This window comes from Phymastichus coffea, unplaced genomic scaffold, assembly GCF_024137745.1.
Source record: "Phymastichus coffea isolate CEN01 unplaced genomic scaffold, Cenicafe_Pcof_1.1 PCOF00023, whole genome shotgun sequence".
Lineage (NCBI taxonomy): Eukaryota > Metazoa > Arthropoda > Insecta > Hymenoptera > Eulophidae > Phymastichus > Phymastichus coffea.
This window is the reverse complement of record NW_026706834.1, coordinates 1,887,150-1,915,074: the sequence shown is the minus strand read 5'-3', so window position 1 is coordinate 1,915,074 and position 27,925 is coordinate 1,887,150. Positions and strand designations below refer to the sequence as shown.

The window sequence follows — 27,925 nt, the reverse complement described above, 5'->3', positions numbered from 1 at the left end:
AAAATTGATAACGAACGAGCTTTCGCTACATGGCATCCCTTGTGGAGCTAGCAATTGAGGTAATGGGAACGGAAATGGTAAATTAATGAATGGTTAATTGGGAATTTTCCGTTGTATACCAAGGGCAAAACGCGCGCACAAAGAAAAGAACCTCTAGTTCCGTGTTTATTTTTCTAGGAGTGTTTTGTCTCGGATTACTAGTGACCTTTTGTCGGTGGAGGAGTCGGGTGTCGGCCGTAAGTGCGTCGTTTGGTTGTTTTGACACCGGACCCGACCTTAAACATTAGAATTGGGCATATCTCGAGTTTTCTTTCTTGGGCATATGCAAGGCGATCGCTCGCCGGCTTAAAGCCTGGAAGAGAATTCGAGATAAAATGTCGGTGGTGTTGAACTACATAACACGCGATAAAGGAACGCTGCCTCGATATTTTAAACTTCGGTTTCCCACGGAAAGCTCAATTCATTAAGTCGTTTTTTGTGAGCGTTGGTTGAACAAAAAGTTATTGGGTTATTTGAAAAATGGAAAAAACATTTTCATTTAAAAGGCCTTACACCAAAATAAATCACAGTTAAGTTGAACGCCGTTCTTTGCAAGTCTGCCCCTGTGTTTAAGACTGTTTATAATTTGGTAAATGAATTTAAACGCGGCCGTACAACAACAAAAGATGAACCTCGTTCAGGATGCCCCGTAGAAGTAAGTACGCCCGAAATGGTCAACAAAATCCATGATATGGTGTTGAGTGATAGAAGATTAAAATTACGAGAATTAGTTGAGGCCATAGGGGTATGAAAGGGTACAATCATTACAATTTTGCATGAAAAATTGGGAATGAAAAAAATATCAGCAAGATGGCTGCCGCGTTTGCTCACTGTTGAAAACAAACGAACCCGCGTGGTCACCACTGAGGCACTTTTGGCACGCATACGTCGTAATCCGGAAGACTTGTAGCGTCTACTCGTAACTGTAGACCAAACATGGGTACACCACTACACTCCTCAAACCAAAGAACAGTCCAAACAAAGGATTACCGCAGGAGAAATAGCCCCAAAGAAGGCAAGGACAGTAAAGTCAGCTGGCAAGATTATGGCCACAGTTTTCTGGGATGCGTATAGAATCATCTACATCGATTATTTGGAAAAGGGCCAGACGATCACTGGACAATATTATGCGTCATTATTAGGTTAGCTGAAAGAAAAAATCAGAGAAAAACGTCCTCACTTGAATAAAAAAAATGCCTCTTTCTTCAAGACAATGCTCCAGTTCACACGTGTGCAGTTTCGATGGCAAAAATTAACGATTTAAAGTTCGAATTAATTGACCATCCACCATATTCGCCTGATTTGGCTCCCAGTGACTTTTTCTTATTTCCTAACTTCAAAAAATGGCTTGCCGGACAATGATTCACGTCGAATGAAGAAGTCATCGCCGAAACAAATGCCTATTTTGAGGGTTTTCAGAAATCATATTTTTCTGATGACTTAAAAAAACTGAAAGGCCATTTAATAAAATATATCGACCTTTAAGGAGATTATGTTGAAAAATAAAAAACAATTAAATACGCAAAACTTTTTTTTCCTTCTTTTTGTAAAGACTTATTGACTCCCCCTCGTATATAACATTACCTCTACACGGAACTGACAATTGTCACCAATACACTATTATTTCGACAGTTTTCTCCAAAGTTTGGCACGAAGATCATCATTTCTTAATAAAAGCTTGATTCTCGACTTTCGTAAGCGATGAGCCAATATCAATCCACTCTGAGCAAGATAAAAAATGAAATATCACAACCCTCAAAAATGAGACACCTACCGCTAGATTACTTTATCATCCTAAATACAACCTGCACCCTCATTTGTATCCTCAGAACAACTGATTGTGAGTATGTTTCGACTGGGGAGGGAAGGTATAATAGCAGTAAAGACATTAATCCATGTCTAGTGGAAATTACTACCATTTATCCAAATAGTTTACAAGTTCTTTCTAAAAATACTATATACAGCAACAAAATTTAAAAAATTATTTACCTCTTTGCCTTTGGTTTCTCCTTTTTCAAACCATTCAACCGTGACACTTTGTTGTTGCCAATTGACGCCTGACACAATAGCTGAATGGACTCGCCCTAAACAAAAGAAAAAAACCACAATATAAAAACGAAATTAATATAAACTAATTAATTACAAAATTTAATGAATTCTAAAAATACACATATTACTAGGAATAAAATATTTTTTACAAATATAAACTATAAACTATTTAATTTAGTATTGCTGGATATATTAAATATCTTAATTAGGTAATTAATTGAATAAAGTTTTAAATTTGTTTTTGAATTAATAATAAATACGATGGATTGAACTACATTACATCTTTAATTTTTTTCCTGGAATTGACTACATTTGACTATATTGATTCATTTCTGATTTTGAACTAAAATCATGGACGAAATGAGACTTTCTGTTGCATTTGAGAGAATAGGATCTTGCCGTTGAATTCTACTTTTTGAATAATTGCATGCTCATTCTTTTGTTTAGAGGTTAACTGTAACTGCACAAATGAATAATGTACACTTATACTAGATGTGCGGAACTACATCTTTACGTACGCATTATAGGAAGTAATTCGAGAAGAAATCGCTAAAGAAACAATCTAAATATTAAAGTAAGTAAAAGGTTGATGAGGAAAAAAATCAAGTCCTGCTGTGTGGCAAATTTTGTTCAGGCAATCATAGTGATAAAATTTTAAATTATCCCTATTAGCGAAAGTCCTAAAAACCAAACGATTTACTTTCTACACTGAGCTTTCTTTCAAAACTAAATTAACTAAATAACGTTGGTACTTACATGATAAAATTACATATCAATATAACCTTATCCCAAATCCCCAAATCCTTATTACCCCAATTCCCGTCTCTTATACCTGTGAACATATAACTTCAGACCTCTGAATCCCAATTACCTTAATCCCCGACTCCTGTAACCTGTAATTTTAATGTTGTGAAACTGCTAAATATTTAAAATTAATTACTGATATTTCGAAATGAAAGAAAAAGATATCTCCAATCCAAATAATGGAGTTTAAAGGGCAAGAGCGTTGCTTTACGATGGGTTTACTGGTTAATGGAAAAAGTTTATTCACAGTGTTACATAATCTAGAACATAAAAAATAATTGTGGTTTTCGCCTTTTTAGGTTAGGATATTTAAAGAACCTCAGGTGATGGATTCATTCCGAAGCCAGATTCAGATTCAGCGCATTTAATACCTTCGGAAATATACTGTCGCATTTTTGGGTTTCTTTGGATGTCTGCCTGCGTTATCTGTATTTTAATATTATAATTCTGTTTAATAGTTATAAGTTCTTTATTTAATAATAACAATATTAAGTAATTGTGGTACAATCATTGGTTATTGACATTCATTGCACGTAGTTCATTAATCTTTAAAATCTATGATATCATTATGTTTTCTTGTTATTTCACATTTTTTGGGATTTTTGTTAAAAGTTCCAGTAAGTATTTTCAGAAATTAGAAAATAGAAAATGTTTAAAGATTTACATAAGCAATCAAAGTCATCGGTGATATTAAAGATATTACTTTAATATAACGAATAGTGATTACCATTTTACCCATGCGATAGTGTTATGTATTCGCTTTTATATTACAATACTTTTGATCTGTATTTCGACTGAATCAGATTTATCGCGGCTAAAATTCTCCTAATAATATTTAGATCGAGATGTAACAGAGTTGTTCGTATCTTGTTGGATTGTATACGTGTTGTGCTATTGGTAGTAGTTTGTTCCAATCAAGGTTATTTTATATATAAATTTGGAATTATTCCTTTATTGTACTATTTCATCTTTCGATACCCCTTAATTGTGTAAGTGCTGTTACGTATAAAGCAGTGCTTCTATATTTATTTATTCTGAAAGTGTCCGCAAATTCGTTCAAAAGATTATTTACAAAGTGCGTGCCTTGGTCAGTAGTTAAAATATTTTAGTGTTTTTAAATAGCACATTAATTTTTTTATTAATGCACGCTACTTACATCCGCGTTTACCGTTAGTATAAATAATGTAATATTGAGTAAAGTAGCTTGTAAGACTATAGTGTATTTATGGTTTTTTCTGTTGGATGCATAGGATTAATTTGTGCAAATGGCTTGGGTTACATTTTTGTCATAAGTATAGGTAATCAATATTATGCACAAAAATGAAGGGATTGTGGCGGGGAATTTCGGGGGGTCTTAGACGCGCTCTCGAATCTCTTCCGCCACAAGGCCTATTTAATAGGGCCTAATATCGCAACGTACTCCGATTTGCTTTCAGGGCGACTGCGCAGTGTGAGCAAACGTAAGAGGACTCACGATCTCCTCTATTTCAGGCCTTGATGTCCAATAATGTGGTCGTCTTCTTCTTCGTTTGTAATATGCCGGCAGCTTAGGTTGTGATACCCTACCTCAGGTCGGAAGTTCGTTCCAATTCGCGCGTATGTCACCTATCGTGGGAACCGATAAATAACGAACCAGTGTTTTCCGATTACAACCGTCCGCGGCTGAAAATAATCAGCATGTAAATAAGGTAGGGTAACAAGAAGCAAAATTTATAAAGAAAAATTGATCACTCTTTATTAAATTTATTTCACCCTAAATACGCACGTGGTATTAACTAGTAATTAACTAAAGGTCAGTATAATTCAACACAATTCTGTGTAACAGCAAGGACACGAATTAATAGAGAAACTAAAGTTCTTTCAGTCGGTCTTTGATTAAACGAAAATGGCGGAATGGTCAGCGCGACGTAATCGAAGAAATACTACCTGGTTTAATTAGGCTTAATCTTTAGCTACGTCCTAATAATCGAACAATTAGTTAGCGCAACCTATCTCAACTACTAACTAACTTCCGATTAATTTAACACTCATTCTACATTCGGATAAAGGCAAAAGGTCAGCGCGAATGATCTAAACACTGATTTCCTTTGCTTAATTTTAACACTCACGTTAAATTCCAAGAAATGGCGGAAAGGTCAGCGCGAATCACTTGAAACAATAAGTATTGACGTCGACGGATCCACGCGTCGCGGCGACCTGTTATACCGAGAGATTCATACCCGTACTCCGTGATTTCTAATAGTGAGTGGCACTTTGCCTACTTACAATTTTCTGCTGAAGATTCGACAAGCGAAATTACTGCGGGAAGAACTAGCATAATCACTCCTTCTGGCTAGAAGAGTAGCGGTTAAATGGACGAGAATCGGCTTTTCGCGGTCAAAGATCGCTCTTCTTCTCTTTCCGAGAAGAAATACTATTATTGGTCGATATGCTAATTCGGATATCGGTAGCGCCCTCCGAATATTTCATCATTGGTCCGTATGTAAATTAGAAAGATACAGCGCGCTTATTTATTCTTCTACTTTCGTCGTTATTTACCCTCTCTCTCCCCCCCAAAAGTTAGCTAGCATTGATTGATGGGAAAGATCTACCCCTACTCTTATCTATTTTTATATGCGGACGGAAATCAAATTTTATTCTAACCCGCTTATTGGTCGTGACGTCACCAGCGAGTTTCGTCAGAGGTTCGAATTTTATCAGTCAATTTATCAATTCAATTTGTCGGAACGTTGGTCGCTTATCATTACATAAAGAGGGTTGTCGGTCGCATACACATTTTTCTAATTCGGTATTTTTCCATTTTCGTTTTTAATTTCAACTTAAATTAATTGCGAGTAATAATTTAAGTCATTTCATTCGTAGCGCCCTCATCTTCGCATTTACATTTAATTCTATTCATCATTTCACTCGTTTCATATAGTCTATCTCGCTCGCTCCCGCTTAGTCTGTCTCGCTCGCTCATATTCAGTTTGTCTCGGCGCTTCAAAATGGCCGCTCGCTCTCTCGCGCGTGCACTCCGTACTCCGATACCGGTCTTTGTAGCGCCTCCTGCAGCGCTCCTGTTTTGGTCAGGTGATGTGTTTTCGAGTGTTTGTTTTTCCGGGTGTCATTAGTGATCATCATTGTAAATATATGGTATATATATATATACACAGCTGATTGCCGGCTGCCACTTCATGGGCGAATTTCTGCTCGCTCCAGGTGTGCCAGCGTTCCACGAGTGTTAGTGTTAGTACCTGTGAGTGTAACGGATCTGCATGTGTAATCAACATACATTTCTGTTGCATTTCCTAGTTAAGTTTCCCATGCTTTTTTTCTGGTCGGCAACACGTGGTCGTGAGTGAGTGTGTGCGTGCACTCTCTTATTTTGTAGTGCGCACCATTTTTAAGTGTCCATCGGATCGCGTTCATCTAGCTTGCTTCGTTAATTTCTCCGGTGTTATTTTTCGGACATAAAAAAAAATGAGTGTTTGTTTTAGGGCGCGTCTGGGTTCGCGTTATACGACTGGTTACGGGGCGGCAAGAGACAAGGATGGCTTTCCTGAGGTGTTGCAAATAATGTAACACTCTCAGGCAAAGCCTTGTAACGTACCGTATTACAGGATATAAAAAATATTCTAATTTTTCGGGGTCATTTTCAACCAAGAATATCTTGGAGAAGAACAGTCGTACAAGAAATAAAAAGCCTAACCTAAAAGTTAAAAAAACACTATTTTTTTTCATGTTTCAGTACATATTACATAGTGAATAAATTTTTTTTTCTTAAAAACGGGTTCTGCCTTTTAAAAGTAGCATTCTCATCCTTCAAAATCCTCTTTTAATTTTTCGAAAATTTTTTTTTCTTCAAAGATATTGTTAATTGAAGTTTAATATTTTTCTTATTTTGTCACAGCCTTGTAATCAATGCGATTTTCCTAGAAAGCAGATAATATAAACTTTTACGTTTTATAAGTAACTTAATACAAATCCCACGATAGAATTCTATCATAACCTAAAATTTTGAGATTTTCTAACCTAAAATTGTGTGATCTCAGATTTTATCGTTGAGATGTCCTGTAAATCAGGTTGAAAAATACAGAAATATATTAGTTTAGTGTTTTTCTGATCAAGTAATGTTTATTGAGTAATTGACAAAATGTTTTAGGTACATTTATAGCTGTAGTTACCAAATAAGTATAAATTTATTTATAAAGACGAATAAAAGCATTTATAAAGAAAAATAAGTATAAATTCATTTATAAATTTATTTATAAAGAAATAAGTATAAATTTATTTATAAAGACCGTATTTACGTATGGCTGTAATACAGAGATCTGAGATACAGTCTTTGACTTGAACTCTTACGAAGTGCCCGCCACGGCGCTTGCAAGGTTCTTATAGCTTCTAAATTTCGTTATTTTTTTATATTTGCAGTTTCAGGGAAATTTTGCTTGCTACATCGCAATTTGCAGAGTAAGACATTAGCTTGCCGCATATCTATTTGTGGTGAGAGTTCACGATAGTGCAATGATTTCTTGCTGACGTGAACAGAATTTGAGTTTCTTTAAGAGCTTGAGATTCGGAACTTTATATTGAAAGTTAAGAGACATCGTAAGATGTAACATGATTATGATGTAGTATGATTAGTGGCTTTTAATAAAAAATTTTTCGAAGTGATAATGTTGACTGAAAAAAAATTAAATATTTACAAATTTAAAGGTATTTAGAAAGTTTGGTATTACTTTGGATAAATTAGATATGTGAAGGATGTTAATTGTAATTTTTCAACTTCAAAGTATCCGCAAAAACTGCAAAACACTGCGATTCTTTTCCTTAATACCCTAAAGGTTAAAAAAAAACATTTCTGTCAAAATCACCGGACAAGAAATTTTTCAGATTTTTATTCATGTTTAAAACTTTAAAATGATTTTAGTAATAATAAGTAAATTTTGTACTCAAATATAAAAATTACCAAGATAAATATGCATAAAAAATTATTAAAAAAAAATTTTTTCTCCTGTTCACGTTTTTTCAGTTGCACTGTAAAATCATATTCTACTAAATTGTCGTGAAATTTACTTGCTTCGTATTCTATCACTTTTGGGTGTTGGTCTTGCTGGCATGAAAATTTTTGCATCTCATCACTTTAGGAAATTTTCATTGCTAGTGGTGATTCCGGTTGCTGCCGAATTCTAATTTCTTGAATACCGATTTTTGTAGTTCGTTCCCTTGTTTAAACAAATCTGCGATGATCTAAAATGCTCGATCCCCAATTCGTAACTGTAATTCACACTGCACCTAAATATCTAAATTCCCTTTCGATTCTTTCACTCACGCTAGTTCGAAAAATGGCGGGTGGTCAGCGCGACTCGATCGGAGCAGTATATTCCCGGCGTCGATAGATACACGCGTCGCGACGGGATTATTCGCACGAGATATCACGCACCATACTTCGCAACTAGTACTAATGAGTCGCACTTAGCCTACTTACAGATTACTGCTGAAGAATCTCGACACACTAAAGGTGCTTATGAGCGACTCTCGTATTTGCTTCCTACAGAGGTAGCGATCAGCGGCAAAATGGCCGAGAAACGGCTTTTCACGGTCATGATCCTTTTTTCTCTCCTCTTTCCGAGAAGAAATCCTAATATTGACCAATATGCTAATTCGGATACTGGTAGCGCCCTCCGAATATTTCATCATTGGTCAATATGCAAATTAGAAAAGGAACAGCGCCCTCATTTTATCTCCTACTTTCGTCGCTATTTACCCTCTATCAATCCCCACTAAGTCGGCCAGCATTGATTGATGAGAAAGATCTACCCCTACTCCTATTTATTTTTCATTGCGGACTTAAATCAAATTTTATTTTAATTCGTTTATTGGTCGTGACGTCACCGGCGAGTTTCGTCAGAGGTTCAAATTTCATCAATCAATTATCAATTTAATTTGTCAGGTTGTTTGTCGCTTATTAATATATTTAAGGGATTATAGCGGCCGCATACATTTTCTAATTTTTATTTTAGTATGTTCCATGTTCTAAATTGCATCGCTAGATATTTTGCAATGATATAATAATTTTATGTCAGTTTTATCTTTATAGCACCCTCATCATTGCATTTGCGTTTGAATTAGTATAGTAGTGACATTATGCTTTAAATTTAACGTGTTTTGGGGAAATATAATTCCCATGAGTCATACAAGGACCCGTGCCCAAGCGCCGTGTCACAAATTATTTAAAAGGGGAAGATAAAAGAGACTCTTTCGCTCCTCTGAACGGTGACGATGGCCCTCGTCACTAAATTGGCGTTTTGGGGCTTTGAATTAAGAGGAAGGGAATGACGGGCGCACAGAATAATCACTCCCGATATTCGTTAACAATATTTATTCCTCAACATTTAACAATCAAAAGAGCGACGACGCGAGTTAACGCGTCATCCTCTACGGCCGCGTGCCTGCGCTCGTGCAGACAATCGCACGGGGGCACGTTGCAATAATTTGAAAGGACTAAAAAGGAGGGACTCGGTTTATTCGCCGATTTCGGCGAATTCTCGCGGATGATCGCTAGCACTTCGCCGACGCGTCGTGCACTCGCGAATAGAGAGAGAGAAAGAGAGAGAGAGAGACGACCTGACCTGGTGAAGGCTGCTGGCAGGAATCACTGTTATTGGCAGAAAATACTGCGGAAACTGCTGGCAGGCTTGCGGCAGGTTCGAATGGATTCCACGATGCCTCAAGTGACGACGGAAATCCTCTCCGGGCTGTACTCTGCTCGACGTCGTCTAGCTCCTTTGTCTCTGCTTGACTATTCGGTTTTCTCGCGAGCGCACGCTTGGCCGTCAAATCGATCCTTCTAACCCAAGATCTTGGCTCGAACTCTCTCCTCAACCGATCGCGCGCCGGCTCGAGCAACGCCGGCGGCTTCAATCTCGCGAGCGGATCGCCGCGGATCGCTCGCGCTCGCTTACACTCTACTTGCGACGCGCCAATCTCTCTCTCTTCTTCTTGCCGCACCCGCTCTCGCTCCTAATTGGCTCCCAATGACGATGCCCTGCTCAGGTATTTGCCTTGAAATAAAGCCGTGCGAGCATCGGTATCAGTTCGCAATTTCCAAACGCTCGCTAGGGCAACAGCGAAGGAGCGAGCTGCAAGAGAGAGACAGCGAGCCAGGCAGGGCCGGCTATTCTAGCCAGGGCCCCGTCACATGGTATTTATTCTAGTTCACTCGCTTTCATATGGTCTGTCTCACTCCCTCTTGTTTCATCTGTCTCGCTCGCTGTCGTCCAGTCTGTCTTGCTCGCTCTCACTTAGTCTATATCGCTCTTTAAAATATCCGCCCTCGCATCCACGCGTTAACCTCGTGCTCTGTTGCCGGTCTCCGAAGCGCTTCCTGGAGAGCTCCCCATCGGCCATGTGGTGTAAATGTGTACCTGGGTGTAATGTGTGTGTGTCTTCGTTGTCAGTGATTGGCAGCAGTGTTTGTGTGTGGCGCTCAGGATGTCGCCGAAGGTGCGCAGCAGCCTGACACAGCTGATTACCGGCTGCGGCTTCATCGACGATTTTCTGGTTGCCCCAGGTGTGCCAGCGTCTTCAAAGTGTCCGTGTCAGTGTCTGGGAGTGTAACGAATTTGCATATATCGCTAACATGCATTTTTGCTGCATTCCCCAGTCAAGTTTTCGTGTTTTTCTCTCCAGCCGGCCACACGTGATCGGGAGTGTGTGTGTGCGTGCGCTCTCTTTTCCTCGTCATGCGCTCCGTTTTTCACTCATCTGTCGAATCGTGTTCTTTAACTCGTTTTTTCGGGTATGGATAGGCGAATATGGAAAAAAATTAGAGTTTGGATTAGGGCTGTGATGTTCGTATCACTTATAATATATTAATAGTTCGTAATCTCGTGGTCTTGTCGCGTTCATGAGTAAGAATTCATTTTTTTTTTTCAAATTTACTCTAATTATTAATATGGAATAAATCGATAAATCAAGTATATGCGAATGAAAGCAAAGTTTTAAGGAAAGTCAGCCTTTGCCCTAGTTTCTTAAGGTGCGAATTGTCCCATAAACAGAGCTGAAGTCTTTCTTATAAAGGATATAATTCTGCACAAGTTTCTTATAGCACGAAATGTTCTATAAGTTGAGCATAAATTATAAGAAAGGAAAAGAATTGCTCAGTTAATCACAATGAGAGAAAGAACTTAGGTATTAGCCAAGTTTATTCAATCCCATGCGCTTACTTTGCAAGGGTCGGAGTGAATGCCAGCCTGTGCAATAATCAGCGTATTTAAACACAGATTTTTCCACCTATTTTCGCAGGAGAGTTCTCTTCGAGAAGTTTCCGAATCTTCGAGAAATATTCGCAAATTTTGAGAAATGAATTTTCTTAATTTACAAGTAAATAAACATTAATACTAAAGTTTCAACAGGGTGGGTTTCGACTCGTGGATGGTAGTGGATGTGTCTTGACTGTGAGTGCGAATTTTGGTGAGAAAATTAGAGAGAAAAAGTGTATGAGGAGAGAGATAGAGGTGAAAAGAGCGTGAAGGCGGAAGAGAAGTGGAGTAGAGAGAGATGCTTGGAGAAGAGCAGGAAAAAGCAGAGAGAGACGAATAAAGAAAAAAGAAAATTTGAGGTTAAGAGAGAAAATTAGGAAGCGGGAAAGGCAGGTAGAGAGGAGGGGCGATAAGAAGTAAAGGCGGAGACAGAAAAGGTAAGACAGGGAATAAAGGTGAGATCACGAGTAGAAGAAGAGAGACGAATTGAGACGTGCAGGATAGTGATGGAAAGATTTGTGACAACAAAAATATTAAGAGATAAAGGTGGAAGGATGGATAAGAAAGGTACAGACGAGAAAAAGAAGAAAAATGTAAAGGTAGTGAGGGTGAGAGAGAGCGGAGAGGGGCTGAGGGAGAATATTAGAGGAGAAATGAAAGAGGCAAAAAGATTCAAGAGTGAAAGTGAGGGAAGCGAGATGGATGGGGAGAAGGGAGAGAGACAACACGATAAGAGAAGTGGGAAAAAGTAGTGGTGCAGAAGATAAAATGGAAAAGATACGGGCAGATATAAGGGATTTAAGAGAGGTATGGGAGGACGAAAGGAGAGAATGGACAGAAATGTTTAAAGAAATGATGGAAAAAATGGAAAGAATGAAGACAGAGGAGAAAAGAAGAGAAGAAAGACGGGAGATAGAAATAGGAAAAGTTAGGAGAGAACGAGAGAGAGAGAGAGAGAGAGAGAAAGAGAGAGAGAAAAGAAAGAAGGAGAGAGACGGAAGAAGAAAGGGAAAAAGCAGAACTTAGAGAAAAGAAACTGCAGGAAAAATGGGGAGAGAGAATGAACCAGTTGGAATAAGAGTGCGTGAAACTAAAAGAAAGTATAGAAGGAGGAAACGAGAAGCAAAGAGGAGTAGAAATAGGCAATAAGGAAGAAATAGAGTATATGAGAGAAAAAATGGATAGAGAAAGTAGGATAAACAATATAATAGTGACAGACTTAGAGGATGGGTTAAGATGGGAAAAGAAGGGAGAGGCAGAGGTCTGGTTAAGGGAGGAACTAGAAATGAAAGACGAGATAGTGAATCTGAGAAGAATAGCAGGGACAGTGGGAAGGGATGATCGTAGAAAAAGAAGAAAAAAGATGTGACAAATTAGATGCGCTTCATGGGAACAAAAAGAAGGAATTATGAAGAGGAAAAAGAAGCTTCGACAGAAAAATATCTACATAGATCAGGACTGGATGTGGGAGCAGAGGAAGATAAGAGAGAAAGTAAGAACGAAAGCGAGAGAAATAAAAAGTAAAGGTAAAGAGGTAAAGATGTGGCATAACGGGTTGAAGTCAGAGGAAGAAGAATGGTGGTGGAGCGAGAAAGAGGAAAAAATGGTAGGAAAAAGGGTTTCGAAAACAATAGGGAAAAGAGAGAGAGGAGGGGAGGGAGAGACAGGGAAGAGGGGCAGTAAAGATACTATTCTGGGACGTGGCGGGGATTAGGAGCATGGAGGAAGACGACTGGGAATATGTTAGGGATTCGATATAATAGGGCTAACGGAAAGAGGAAGAAAGAATGATAGACGACTGAAGCGAAGAAGGTATAAGAGAGTATCAGAGATAGATAGACGCGATAGAGAGAACAGAAAAATGGAAAGATATAAAAAATAGAGTGAGGAACGCAGTGGTAAAAAAGAAGATAAGGAAAAAAAGGATCAAAAAAAAAGCTGGTGGAGAAAAGAATGTAGGATAAAAAGGGCTAGGGTGATAGCTGAGTTAAATAAGGTAAGAAAAGGAGAAGGAGACAGAGGCAAATACCTTGAAGCAAAGAGAGAATACAGAAAAGAAATAAGAAAAGCGAAAGAAGCTGAAGAGAAAAGAGTGGCAGAAGAAATAAGCAAAAATAAGACGAAAAGAAAATTCTCAGATAAAGTGAATTGCAATAGGAAGAAAAGAATTGGAGTAGAAGAAAACATAAGAAAAGAAGAATGGTTAAAGCACTTCAAGGAACAATTGGGAGAGAAAGAAAAGGAAAAAGCAAAGGAGAAGAAACCGAAGACAGTGAAGGAGAGGAAGGTGAAGAAACCAAAGTAAGAAAAGTAAAAGAGGTAATAAGAAAAATGAAAAAAAGGCGACAGGAGAAGATGGTATAGCAAACGAAGCGTGGATAGAAGGCACGGTCGGGTTGTTAAAAAATATGACAAAATGCTTAAACGGAATATGGAACGGAGAAGGATATCCGGAAGAATGGAGGAAGGGAATAATAGTACCAATATACAAGAAAGGGAGGAAAGAAGTAAAAAACTATAGAGGAATAACGCTGATGGACACGGGATATAAAGTATATGCGAAAATACAGAGAAAAAAGCTGGAAAGAGAAATAGATGCAAAGGAAACGCTAAGCGATACGCAGATGGGATTCAGGAAGAAAAGAGAAACAATAGACGCAATATATATATATTAAAAACAATAATAGTGAAGGAAATAAGGGAAAAAGGAGGAAAACTGTATATATTCTTTGCTGTATATATTAAATTAAACTGTATATGGGCAAATCCCAGAAACTTTTGATTTTTGTGTTACTCGCTTCTACAGCTGCGTAGACATGAGTTTGGTCAAGTTGTAATGACTTAAATTGAAAGGTCTGCAACGTGTGTATCAGGAAAAAAAATATTATTTGTTCAATAATAACCTTTGCATGCAATTCTGAAGGTCAAAAATCCAAAAAGTCGGAATATTGATGAATTTTGCATGTTACTTTGCAAAAAAAGAAATTTCGAATTGCTGTAAAACGTGGAGCATTGTTTGAATTCTATTGAAACTTTTAGAAGTTGTTCTATGTACTATGCCCTTGAAGAAATATCTTCATTTTTTCATGTGCCCTTAATAAAAAATAAATGGGAGTAGCTACAAGTTTTGTTACTGGTTTTTTGCCGAATTTGATAATTGTCGATTTTCGCTTATAGCGATTGGAGCATTGAATGAATCATAATATAACAAATTTTTATGTTTAATTGATGCTTAAGTAAAGCTATTTATGTGCCAAAAAAGTGTGTGCTCGTTAAAACTAGCTTTTTAATCGATGTCAAAGATCGAAATATCTCGCGAAACTTTTTTCCACTATCGTCATATTTTAGTAGCACAAAAATAGTAACATGTTAAAACCGTCGACGATCACTGTGCTCTATTTAATATCACCAGTGGAAGCTTATAACAAAATGCTAACATGATCACTCTTTTTATTAAAAGAATAGGGCTATTATAAATTTTAATGTCAAAAATCATGGTTATCAACTTTTTTATATTAGTGATTAGAACATTGTAGATTAATTTTACATGTTTTAAATATCTATATTTTGTGTTCTATAATGAAAAATAAGTATAAATAATTAAATTAATAAATTGATAATAATGAACATAATAAATTATTATTAATAATTAAAATAATTAATTATACATGAATAAATGAAAAGTTCATATCTGTATTGTTGAAAATATTATGTCGATGACAAGACTATTCTATTTAAAAGTTTAGTAGATTCGAATTTGTAAATATAGTCTGTTTATCAACACGAATACAAATCTGATTTCGGGCGCCAAATATTCGTCTATTAGTCGGGAGTGAGAAATCAAAGTTGAATGAATGAATGAATATGAAACAGTGAATAATAGCAATGAAAAGCTTCGAAAAAAAAGATTGCAGATGCAACAAAAGCGTTTGAATGAAGGTTTGAAACGCGAGCGAGAGAAAATTAGGAAAGATCAGTACAATGAAAATAAGCGAAAGGCAAGAGTTATCGTTCTATGTTCATTGCAACTTCTTGATGTACAAAAAGTGATAAATATATTGTTGATGGCTCATGTTTTATCATGTATTTTCATTTAAGAATCATTTCCAACATTATTGTTAATGAGTTGTGTGTGTGTGTGTGTGTGTGTGTGTGTGTGTGTGTGTGCGTGTGTGTGTGTGTGTGTGTGTGTGTGTGTGCGTGTGTGTGTACGTGTGTGTGTGTGTGTGTGTGTGTGTGTGTGTGTGTGTGTGTGCGTGTATATATGTGTAAGTGTAAGCATGTCTTTGTGTACAAATAGGTATGTCGAGAAATACAGAGATATATGTAATATTTTGAGTACTATTATATTGTTAATGGAGAAAGGGTTGCAGCTGCTGGAGCATTGTATAAAAAATTAAGCACAACTATTCTATCAATTCTTACACTAGTTCCTGTGATCCTGACCAAATTTCACAGGTGTGCTCCAAAAATTGGCCAATTCTACTTTTTTTGACCAAAAATCAAAAGTTTTTGGGATTTGCCTATATATTAAAATATGGGAAATCATGGAAGAGAAAGGGATAAATGGGAAAATCAGGAAAAGAATAGAAGAAATATATAAGAAAACAGGGAGTAAGGTAAAAGTTAGAGGAGAAATAATTGGGGAGTTTGAGACTTACAAAGGCATAAGGCAAGGGTGCCCTTTGAGCACCACGCTATTTAATCTTGCCTTCGACGACCTGGAAGTCAAGAACAAACACGTGCAAGAAGCAGGGGTAGTGATACGAAGGAAGAAAATATGGACATTAGGATATGCAGATGATATAGTGATGATGGAAAAGAGTAAAAGTGGAATGAAAGCAATGCTGAAAAAATTAAAAAGATACCTGGAAGAAAGGGGATTAGAGTTAAAAGTAGGAAAATCAAAGATGATGAAATGCAGGAGAGGAGGAGGAAGGGGGAAGGGAGAAGAATTCGAATGGGAAGATGAGAAGATAGAGATGGTGAAAGAGTACAACTACTTGGGATATGTGATAAGCAGAAATAACGGAAATAAAAAGCAGATAAAGGAGGTAGAAGGGAAAATAAATATGGGACTCGAAAGACTATTGAGGCTAGGAGAAAAGCTATTTAGAGAAAATTGGGAGGTTAAGGATGAATCTGTTCGACGCATTGGCGAAAAGCGTGATTATGTATGGAGCAGAAATCTGGGGATGGAAGAGATATGAAGAAATAGAGATTACAACTAAAATACATAAAGTGGATATTGGGATTAGATAGAAATACGCCAAGTTACTTAATATGATGGGAAACAGGAAGACAAGAAATGAAAGAAACAGCATTAGAAAAAGCAATGAGGTATGAAAACAAAATAAGAGAAGAAAGAGATGGCTCAATAAAAAAAGAAGCATGGAGAGAACTAATGAAAAGGGCAAGAAATGAAAAAGATAAAAACTGTAAAGAGGAGAGACAGGAAAGGCTAGAAAAAGTAAAATATACAAAAAGAGGGAAGAGGGAGACGAAACGAGAGAAGAGTTTTGGGAAGAAATAAGAGAAGAGCTAAAGAAAAAAGAAGAAAAAGAACTAGAAGAAAAGCTAAAAAATCAAGATACATAAATGAGTGGAAAGAACTGAAAGAAGAAATGAAAAAGTATAGATTAAAGGAAATTCAAGCAGAGGGAAGAATAAAAGGCATACAAATAAGGGAAAGGTTTAGGTCAGGTAATGAAACGAAAGGAAGCAGATATTGGGAAAAAGAAGAAAATAAAAGATGCAGAATGTGTATGAAAGAGGAAGAAAATTGGAAGCACATAGTAGAAAAATGTGAAAAAAGCAAAAAGGAAGGGGAAGAATGGTAAAAAATAATAATAGGAAGCAAAGAAAAGATTGCGTGGATGATGGAACTAAAATGGAAAAGAAGAAGAAACGAAGAGGAGAAAGAAAAAGAAAAACAAGAAGACGAAATTACAAGACCATAAGGACAGAAGGAAAGAGAAGACAGAGACACAAGACTCGCAAACACATCTACATACGCACACATGCACACAAAACATGCTCACACACGCAAACATATACATACATACACACACACACACACACACACACACACACACACACACACACACACACACACACAAGTACTAGCAACTATCCAAGCGAGAGGAAGCAGGTATTCAATGACGGAGCAAGAATGGAAAAGAAGAAAAATCGAAGAAGAGAAAGAAAAAGGAAGACAAGAAGATAAAATTATAAGGCACTAAGGAAAATAAGTGAGGTTGAGAAAATGAAAGGCAGAGGAAAAATAAGAATTGAGAAAAAGGTGTCAAAGCCCTAATAAGGAGAAAGACGAGTGAAATGATTAGCAAGAATGAGAGCTAAAACAAAAGAAAGGCAAAGGTGAAAAGGCAAAAGAAAGTAGTAAAGGATGAAGTCGAAAAAGAAAATAAGTAAGAAAGAGAAAAACAGAAGAGCGGAAAAGGCATATCTCGGAGAGAGAGAGAGGAAGAGAAGATTAAGCAACAGAAAAATGAGATGAAAAGCTAAACAAACAGGCGCAGAAGACAGAGACCCAAGAGTTGCAGACACACCTACATACGTACACATATACACAAAACACACACACGCACATACACACACAAAACACATTCATTAACAACTACACAAACTAGACATGAGACAAAAATAGTAAAGTAAGAATTGTAAACCAAATGTAACATAAGTTGTAAATAAATATATATATACTAAAGTTTTAACACATGTAAACTTTACGAAGTTAGTTATTGGTCGTTATAGTGTAATTCACAATTATCACAAATAGTATCGTCAAAAATTATTAACTAACAATGTTAATTAACCCATTAACGTCCAAAATATCAAAATTTTTTGCACGTTTTCAAAGTGATTTTTTCCTATGTAATTGGCGTTGAAAAAATTCTTGAACCACATATTCTGATGTAAAATTGCATGCTCTTTCAGAATCCGTTGCCAGAATCATGATAAAACTCACAGGAAAAGAGATATGCTCGATTGAAACATAAAAAACACCTAAATTTTCGAAAAAAAAATTTTTAGGATTTTTTTTCGAAGTGTTACGGTGAAGATATCACCTTGCGACCGTGATCAAAGGTGATCATGGGATTTGAAGTTTAACAGGGAATTTTTTTGTTTACCTTGAACCATCGCTTCTTTACAAAATGGCAGAAAAAACGAATTTTTTTTTTTTCAATCTTCATCAACTTTTTTCTCAAAATCTATGGTCTTTAGAAAAAAATTCATAAAAACAAAAATGTCTTAGAATCGCTCGAGGAACATTCTCAAATTTTTTCAGAAGTTTTTGAGACAATTTTTGATTTTCCGGGAAACTTGGGAAATGGAATTTTCAAAAATGTCTCCAAAAATTCTGAAAAAATTTTAGGATGTTTCTTGAGTGATTCTAAGACATTTTTGTTCTTATGAATTTTTTTCTAAAGTCCATAGATTTCGAGAAAAAAATTGATAAATTTGAAAAAATAAAAATTCGTTTCGGCCGCTATGTTTACTTTATCAATTTTTTTCTCGAAATCTATGGACTTTAGAAAAAAATTCATAAGAACAAAAATGTCTTAGAATCACTCGAGAAACATCCTAAAATTTTTTCAGAATTTTTGGAGACATTTTTGAAAATTCCATTTCCCAAGTTTCCCGGAAAATCAAAAATTGTCTCAAAAAATTCTGAAACAATTTGAGAATGTTTCTCGAGCGATTCTAAGGCATTTTTGTTTTTATGAATTTTTTTCTAAAGACCATAGATTTTGAGAAAAAAGTTGATGAAGATTGAAAAAAAAAAATTCGTTTTTTCCGCCATTTTGTAAAGAAGCGATGGTTCAAGGTAAACAAAAAAATTCCCTGTTAAACTTCAAATCCCATGATCACCTTTGATCACGGTCGCAAGGTGATATCTTCACCGTAACACTTCGAAAAAAAATCCTAAAAATTTTTTTTTTCGAAAATTTAGGTGTTTTTTATGTTTCAATCGAGCATATCTCTTTTCCTGTGAGTTTTATCATGATTCTGGCAACGGATTCTGAAAGAGCATGCAATTTTACATCAGAATATGTGGTTCAAGAATTTTTTCAATGCCAATTACATAGGAAAAAATCACTTTGAAAACGTGCAAGAAATTTAGACATTTTGAACGTTAATGGGTTAATGCAATATTAGAATATTTAGAATAGAACAATATTAAATTTTTACATAACTTTATAGTTCATTAATTTTACAAGTGATTTCTAAAAAGAAATACTCAAATTAGTTAATAACATTTGAATTATAACAAATTTTCATATTTGCAACAGTTTTTTCTATAACTTATAATGCCATTACTAGATTAATTATTTAAGATTTATAAATTATGAAGCTATCATTATTATATACAAAATTAACGCTTTCGTTCTATATACAATGTAACGAGTCCATCTGCTCGGCTTCTGCAACGGCGGCGCGGCCTGAGAAGCGCGAACTGGTCGGATACACGCAGTCACCTTACTCGCGACTCACGCGGGTCCTGCTCCTGTTGATCGGCGCTACAATGCCATAAACGCTGCGCCTTTTTCTCCTTCTGATTTCTACTTACTGCTTGTAGTCCCCGTTGTCGTGGGTAAAGGGTCGCCCGGAGTCAGCGACTTGGCGGCTGTTTGTCGCACGTGTTATTTTTATGTTGCTCGCGGAGAAGAGAACGGTGCGAGGTAATCAAATGGGTGAAATTCACAGCATGCAGATCAAATTGACAAAATAGAAAGAGGCGTTTGTGGTATTTCGCGGCTCACATGGGGTTTTCTAGGCCCCGCCGCATTTATTTTAGATAAATCAAAGTAAACGTTGATAACTGAGCTCATGCTCATACAAAAGAAATAAACGGAGTCGGCTTTTATGCTTGCCGCTCGAACTAATACAATGCGCAGTTTTCATCTGCTCTCTTTGTGTCGCGACTTGCTCGCATCTTCCTAAAGTACAGTATTACTCACGCAGCTTCGCTTTTACAGCTGCGCCCCGCTGGCGAAGATGTTCTCGCGGTCGGTCCATTTCCACTCTTTCGGAATTGCTCAAACGCTCGCCGGACGAAAGTCGGCTCTCTCGGTTCATGCTCGCTCGTCCGTGGTCCGGCCCCAATCAGCCGCACGCGATCAGAAGATAGCGTCGACGACCGACACTTCCCCCACTCACGGCTCTAACCGAAAACGTATACGCACTTACAGTGCGTATGCCCTTTCGTCGCTCTCACGCCTCGCGCTCGCGACTACTTGCACCTGTGTGCGTGTCCTCACGACTATCTTTCTCTCGAATGTTGGCTCTGCGAGCCTATGTGTGTGAGCGGTCGAGATACCACGTCACAACAAATTAATGTTTAAATAAATTATTGATTATTTATTTATTAATAACAGTTGTAATTAAACTGTTATTAATGAAACCATTTCTTACTCATGTTTTTGAGATATTCATTATAAATTTGGAGTATTCTCATTTTTCTAATAATTAATATTTTTAGTGTAGTAAACAAATTAACTTTGCATATTAAAATACATTATAATTTAATAATTAAACACAATTAGAATTATTATAATCTAAATCTATGTACTGAAATCTTTATAGGAAATGCTTTTTTACATCAAAATTACTTTTAATTAACATATTTTATAAATAACAAAGCTATTATATCTATATCTAGAAGTCTGTGACGTCACGCTCCTTATATGGTCATGAAATTAGATTCTTATACTAAGATAATCAAATAATAGGTGAGGTGGCGCCATTTAATATAGTAATTGATGTAAACAGATAGATAAGTTTAACGGGTTGCAGTGACTCAGCGAAATAATGAACTAGCTCATAGATAGGACCGTTACAGGGCGCACATCGGTCATAATTATCCGGCTGGTTACGGGGCGGCAAGGGATGGGGATGGCTTTTCTGAGGTGTTGCAAATAGTGCAACACTCTGGGGCAGAGCCTTGTAATGTACCGGATTACACTAGTTAATTGGCAAACCACCATCTTACAGTAGATTGTATCACGTACGAACTGAAAGGGAGCAGAAGATAGCTTTAAGTCCTTTTGACGATAAAATATGTATACTCGATGGGAAATTTGATAAATTTTCATGGGGACGATAGAAATCTCATAATTGAAAGATAGAGTTGCAGCGCTACGCCGAAAGAGAGGTGAAAAAAAGTAGAAGATGAAGAAAATGACCACAGAGAGCAGCACAAAAATTCTACATCAGCAATAGTCAATAGATGTCGCTTAGTAGAAGGTAGTAGTGGGGGAGAAGGTAGTAGTGGGGAAGAAGGACCTCTTAGGAAAAGGAAAAAGTTAGAAGAGAGGAAAACTATACAGTCTATCTATACAGATGTCGCTCAAGATAGAGTAGTGCGCGAAAAAAGAGGGAAATGACGAGCTCTAAGAGAGGAGATGTTAGTTATAAAGCGGAGAGCACGTTCCAGTCCAACGCAGTTGTTCAGCATTCACTTGAAGCAACAGCCTCTTCCTAATCCTCCTCTTTCTCCACTAGTAGATGCTCTCCAGTAAATTTAAAGAAAAAAAGTTTCGTGTACAGTTCTCTAACTCTGACACTAATAGTAATAAAAAGTATATAGTAAATTACTGATTGATTTTTTTTTTGTAGAGTGGATTTTTCATCAATCAATAAGTTTGCACAATCAACTTTCTTACCTAGAGACAATATATCACAGTTAGATAAGAACTGTACATATATGGTAATTAAATTCAGATGGATGAACACTCGCTATGGATTTAGCGTTGTAGTAACTGTTGATGAAGAATTTGAGGTATTTCTACCGAAACGAGTAAGCTTGGCGTTAGAAAAAGCTGAGATGCTACAGAAATTATACAAGACCACAGAGAAGAACGAATTATTTCTGCACCATCGAGAAGGCTCCAACTTTAAATTTAAAAATTAATTTAGAACAATGTATAAATGTATAGACACTACCCGTCAATCACTTTTGCCATGCTTACCTCAAAATTAGGCAAAATTGAAAGTTTTGTATCTCGGTCGGAAATCATCGTATCACAAAAAACAGCAGGGCATTTTAAAGGTAATTGCAAAAGCTTCCATTGAAGACATGCAGAGACTTAAAAATGAAAATATGTGTTTTTTACAGTAAAAAAACTGATTAAAAAATTTCAATTTTTTTAACCTCGACTTAAATCAATGCCAATTTAGAACCAGGCGGTGGAGGGCAAATCGACCGTATGGGTTCGGAGGGTAATGTCTTTCCCTTTAAAATTAGCCCCCGCGGGGTTCTATCCGATGTTTTTTAACCGAGTTACGGCGTTTTTTGAAAAAAGCAACCTTTTTTTCCAATCCTCAATTACTTCGACTTGCGTACGTTTTGGAAAAAAATGCCAAGGAGAAAAAAGTTTCATTTTGTGCCCAAGAATACGAAAATAAAGTCAAAATAAAGAAATAGAGAAAAAAATTTGTTTCGGTTTTTTAGTGCATTAAAAAAATAAATGAATTTAACTTTTTTTTTACGCTTCGTTTTAAAATGTCTAGGGACGTAGTAAATCACAAAAAAACTTAAACTAAGCGTAAAAAAAAAAATTAAATTCCTTTATTTTTTTAATGCGATAAAAAACCGAAAACAAATTTTTTCTCTATTTCTTTATTTTGACTTTATTTTCGTATTCTTGGGCACAAAATGAAACTTTTTTCTCCTTGGCATTTTTTTCCAAAACGTACGCAAGTCGAAGTAATTGAGGATTGGAAAAAAAGGTTGCTTTTTTCAAAAAACGCCGTAACTCGGTTAAAAAACATCGGATAAAACCCCGCGGGGGCTAATTTTAAAGGGAAAGACATTACCCTCCGAACCCATACGGTCGATTTGCCCTCCACCGCCTGGTTCTAAATTGGCATTGATTTAAGTCAAGGTTAAAAAAATTGAAATTTTTTTAATCAGTTTTTTCACTGTAAAAAACACATATTTTCATTTTTAAGTCTCTGCACGTCTTAAATGGAAGCTTTTGCAATTCCCTTTAAAATGCCCTGCGGTTTTTTGTGATACGATGATTTCCGACCGAGATACAAAACTTTCAAATTTGCCTAATTTTGAGGTAAGCATGGCAAAAGTGATTGACGGGCAGTGTAGTGAATAAGTAATAAAATTATATTTTTAATTTTAATCATTTCCTTAATCCTTATATAATTATTCTTTCAAATCGTTTTTTGGAGAGGTAGATGTAATTATTTATGCGATCTTTCCGTTGAGTTTCGACTTAGTGTAAAGGTCTCATAAACAATGTTGGTAGTGGAAGTACCTCATAGGTGAGAGCGATAGTTGGGGCTCTCACTATTCCCTAACAAAAAAAAAAAGAGAGATAGAGAGAGAGAAAGGGCGATTTACTGGGGTTAGATGGGCTTAGATTCTCAAATAGCGAAGGAAGTTAATAGAAAGCCCATTCTGTTCGAAGCAGCGGTAAGAAGAAGTAGTAGAAGCTTAACCATGCCAGCTATAAGAGACAACAGGAGATTTCGCTCCTCTACTAAGAATGGATATTTTGCGAAAAAAAATCATGTTCAATACGAAGAAAAAGACTGTAGAAAAGATATTTAGGAGCAGATGGCACAAGATCATGTACGTTTCCAAAGACGTATTGCCTAATTGAATAAAGTTTTATTACGAGTATTGTTCAAGAAACGTATACTTATGATGAATCGAATGCTTGGTCCTATATTTGAAAATCACACACGATATATATGTTAAATAAAATAGAAATCTAATTCAAAGTAGAGGGAGGCGGTTGTGGCGGCTCGAAAACCATAGTAGTAGAGAGAGGTTTTAAAAGAGCTGCGAATCTCGAAGAGTTTAATTGCTACTCGATACGTTTGTAATTCTAATCTTATTATATTTAGAGATTTTCTATAATTATTTATCGTAGTCGTAAGCGTAGTAACGTTAGCTTCACTAGTTTTTCGCAACGTTTGTAAGTTTACAGCATCGTTACTCTCCTGAGGATCGGCTATATACAAATTATTTTGTCATCAATATTGTATTATCCGTCTTTAGTGATTTCATAGCCTACACCAGGAGGACCTCGATTACCCTCCTTTTTAATAAGTTTACGTCCAAACCCATCAACACTCATTTTATTACTGAGAAATATTTAGAAATTTCTTAATATATATAGCCAGCTTCACGCAATTCTTTAATAATTGAATGAATTTCATTAACATGACTAGGATTACCAGCGGTTTGTTCGGCGATAAGCAATCTTAATCGATCAACACGCTCGTTTGAATCATCCCAATATACATAATCAAATAATGTTCCTTTTCTTGCTATTTTATATTTAGGAAAAAGACCTTTCATCAATAATCGATTTTCGCTTCTTAACACTACCACTCAAGGATAAATTTGAATCAATACACTTTTTGAATTTATTTACATGCTTATTGCCATATTCTTCATTTGTTTCGTATCTCTTACGATGAGCGTTAGTGATTTCAAGAATTTTTATATAATTTTCAATATCCGATGAAATGATTAATTTAGAATCAGGTTCTTTACAAAAGAGAGGTTCCATTAAACCAGACATCTTGCTATATGCTTTATTATTCACGATCACATTATCATTTTGGAAGGAAATTGGAGAATTGCCTATAGCATATGTATTTTCTTGCAAGCGAACACCAAATGGCTTGTCTAAATTACTTTGCTGTTGAGGTTAATGCAATAGACGAATATAGTTTCCTACAATCGAATCATCCAATAGCTGTTTTTGTTGTTTTGTAGTTACATTTGAAATAACTTTATCTGAATTTAGCTTTGTTTAAATTCGTCTTCATCAGCATCATCATCAATAGGAATAGCGGATTCAAATGTAGTATCAAGCTGTTGCAATGTAGAATTTAATACATTAACATTACTATTGATCTATCGAGAATTACAGGGTGTAAAGATCCTACTCGTATCTATGAACTCATCTCTTATTTTCACTGGATTACTGCAACCCACTAAACTCGTCAATCTACTTACATCAATTAGCAGATTAATCCATGAACGACCAAAATGCTCAATTTTTTTGTTGATTTTCAACTCGTTTTTTTCGGTAGTCATAGGCCTAAAAAATTTTTGCAAACACGTATTTGGATGGGAAATTTAACGCTTTTTCAGAATCTTTTTTCAAAATTGCGATTGATTGCGTTATAAAAAAGTTATAGCCAATTAAACAATAAAAACCTGAAAAAGTTTGCGATTTTTTTTAGTAATGTTACCGCTAAAAAATCATCAAACAAATATGATCAGAGGTGATCACGATTATCAAAGTATCTCCAGGAATTTTGGTGGAATTTTTGAACCACTTCTTCCAACAAAATGGTGGCAAAATAAAAAAAAATCCATAAAAAACATTTATCATTTTTTATCTCGGAAACCGTTAAGTTTAGATAAAAAGTTCATTGAACAAAAAAGTCTTAAAATTAAACAAGAAATACCCCTGAATTTTTTCATAATTTTCCGAGGCGATTTTTGAATTTTCGGAGAATACGGAAAATTCATTTTTCGAAAATCATCTCCAAAAATTCTGAAAAAATCCAGGCATGTTCCTTGATGAATTCTAAGACTTTTTGTTCCATAAACTTTTCCTACAAACTCAATAGTTTTCGAGATAAAAAACGTTCTACTCTTAGCATGACCCAGAGACAACGTCGAGGACGTAGTAGAATTTTGTCTCCTTTGGGGTGCTTGATTTGAGTGAGTCCCCTTGTCTCTCACTGCAATACGAATTTTTCAGTGTTTTTTTTTTTGAAACATTCAACACAAATCGATAAATCACATTTTTCACAGATAATTCTCGTTCTTACGGGACAATAATAACAAAGTTTAAGTTTTGTTTGTTTGGACATATTGTGTTTCTCTTTTTTGCATTGTCTCTGCGTCATGTAATTTTTAGCTATTGAAAGTGCAAAACCTTTTGTTCCAACCCCTTTTTTCTCATCATTGACAGCATTAAATAGTACAGTAGCATTTACAATCAAAGCTTGAATTAGTCTTAAAAAAACTACCCACGTCCACTTTTTTGAACGATTATAAGTAAATTGTTACAATGTCCGTCGTGGAAACCATTGCCACCCATAAAACTGTTATAGACGCTAACAGCCCTCGGAAAAGGTATTTCAACTTTTTTTCCTTCCTGCTCACTGTATCTCTTTAAAAAGGATAATGGAGTTACCCCTGCAGCAGTAGAAATAATCGAAACTGGTTTTGAATCCATCACAATGATGTAATTTATACCAGTGTTTTTATCGTGCTTCACGGCATACTCACCTCTTTGAGCTTTTTTATTTAGAACATTTTTATCTTTGACTCTATCTTCTCTAATAGTACCTGTACATTTTAGCCCAAGCTTCTTCAAATGCACAGCGAGATCTAAGCTTGTGAAATAATTATCAAAATAAAGATGGAACATAGATATTTTGCCCGGAGGTATAACACGAAAAAACTTTTCTAGTAAATTCATGACAACGCGAGAACCTAATGCACACTTACTAAATTTACTTCCCGTTGTAGAATTTTTTCCGCAGTATAAGTCAAGACCTAATACAAAACCATCGGAAGTACAAAGATCCCAGAATTTGAGACCAAATCGTATGGGTTTTCCTCGAATGAATTGTTTTAGAACCGTCCTCGCATAAGACTTAGCCATCATTTCATCGATGGAAAGAGCAGTTCTCCACACACCGAACTTCATAATATTAATTTTAAATAGGTTTAATAGTGAACGGATACGCCAAGCATAGTCAGTTGAATTTTTATCTTTCGTTTGTGAATATTTTAATTTTGATTTGATATCTCTTCAAACTTATTACGTGACATAGCAGAAGAAACAATGTTACAAGATAAAAAGGGATCACGTGACCAGTAATCCCTCTGAGATTTCCTTTTGTTGAATGAAGTCAAAATGATTATTCCCACGAATGTATTTAAGTCTTTTAACTTTAAATTAAAATTATTTTCTTTGCAAGCATCTATAATATATTGCTTCATTTCAGTTGAGAAAAATGTTTCAAACAGTTCTACTGGCTCCATTTCTTGTATTTTATTTTTTACCGAGTCTTTCAATAAAATTTTGTCTTTCAAATTATCATTATACTTTTTTTCTTCTTCCATCCACTGGAGTTCATGCGTTCTTTCTAATTTAGTTTGAGTTTCAGTATATCTTTTACAAGCTTCTGTGCACGTTATACTATATTAGAAATTTCATCATCCGAATCAGTATCGAAATCTGATCCATCAGAACTAGAATTGTCAGGATTTGGAAGGGTAACTATATCATCGTAAGTGTTCTTTGAAGTATCAATTTCGTACATTTCATGGGAGCGAGTGGAACGTCTTTTACGTTTTTGCGACATGTTATATAAAATACTAAAAATACCTAATGAAAATAATTACTACAGTTTTCAATGCTTCTTGTCAAACCTAGACTTTAGAAAGCGAAAATAATCTTTTCGATTCGATTTACTATATGGTCTCAAAATAACAAGAGACTAGTAAGTAATAAAAATGAGCTCACATACAATTTTCTACATTGCTTTTTTGATATGTGCATATTAGTATATGCTATACAAACTGCACTTGTATACACATAAAAAGGCAAAACATTATTATATTATTGTTGAATGGCTGTTCTTTATTCTGTATCAAAAATATTAACGCTGCTAGGATTATAACCTAACTCACTTTTTATCTCGAAAACTATTGAGTTTGTAGGAAAAGTTTATAGAACAAAAAGTCTTAGAATTCAACAAGG

The 27,925-nt window shown here is 35.8% G+C and overlaps 1 protein-coding gene across 3 annotated transcripts in view; it reads right to left on the bottom strand.

Annotated features, from left to right (window-relative positions):
* The window catches only part of LOC131675475 (kinesin-like protein Klp10A), a 929,209-nt gene that overhangs the window by 861,066 nt on the left and 40,218 nt on the right, over window positions 1-27,925 (bottom strand). For all 3 annotated transcript variants that reach the window (XM_058954469.1, XM_058954468.1, XM_058954470.1), the window contains exon 2: window positions 2,029-2,123. In XM_058954469.1, coding sequence (XP_058810452.1) covers window positions 2,029-2,123 — 95 coding nt within the window. The remainder of the gene's footprint in view (window positions 1-2,028; window positions 2,124-27,925) is intronic.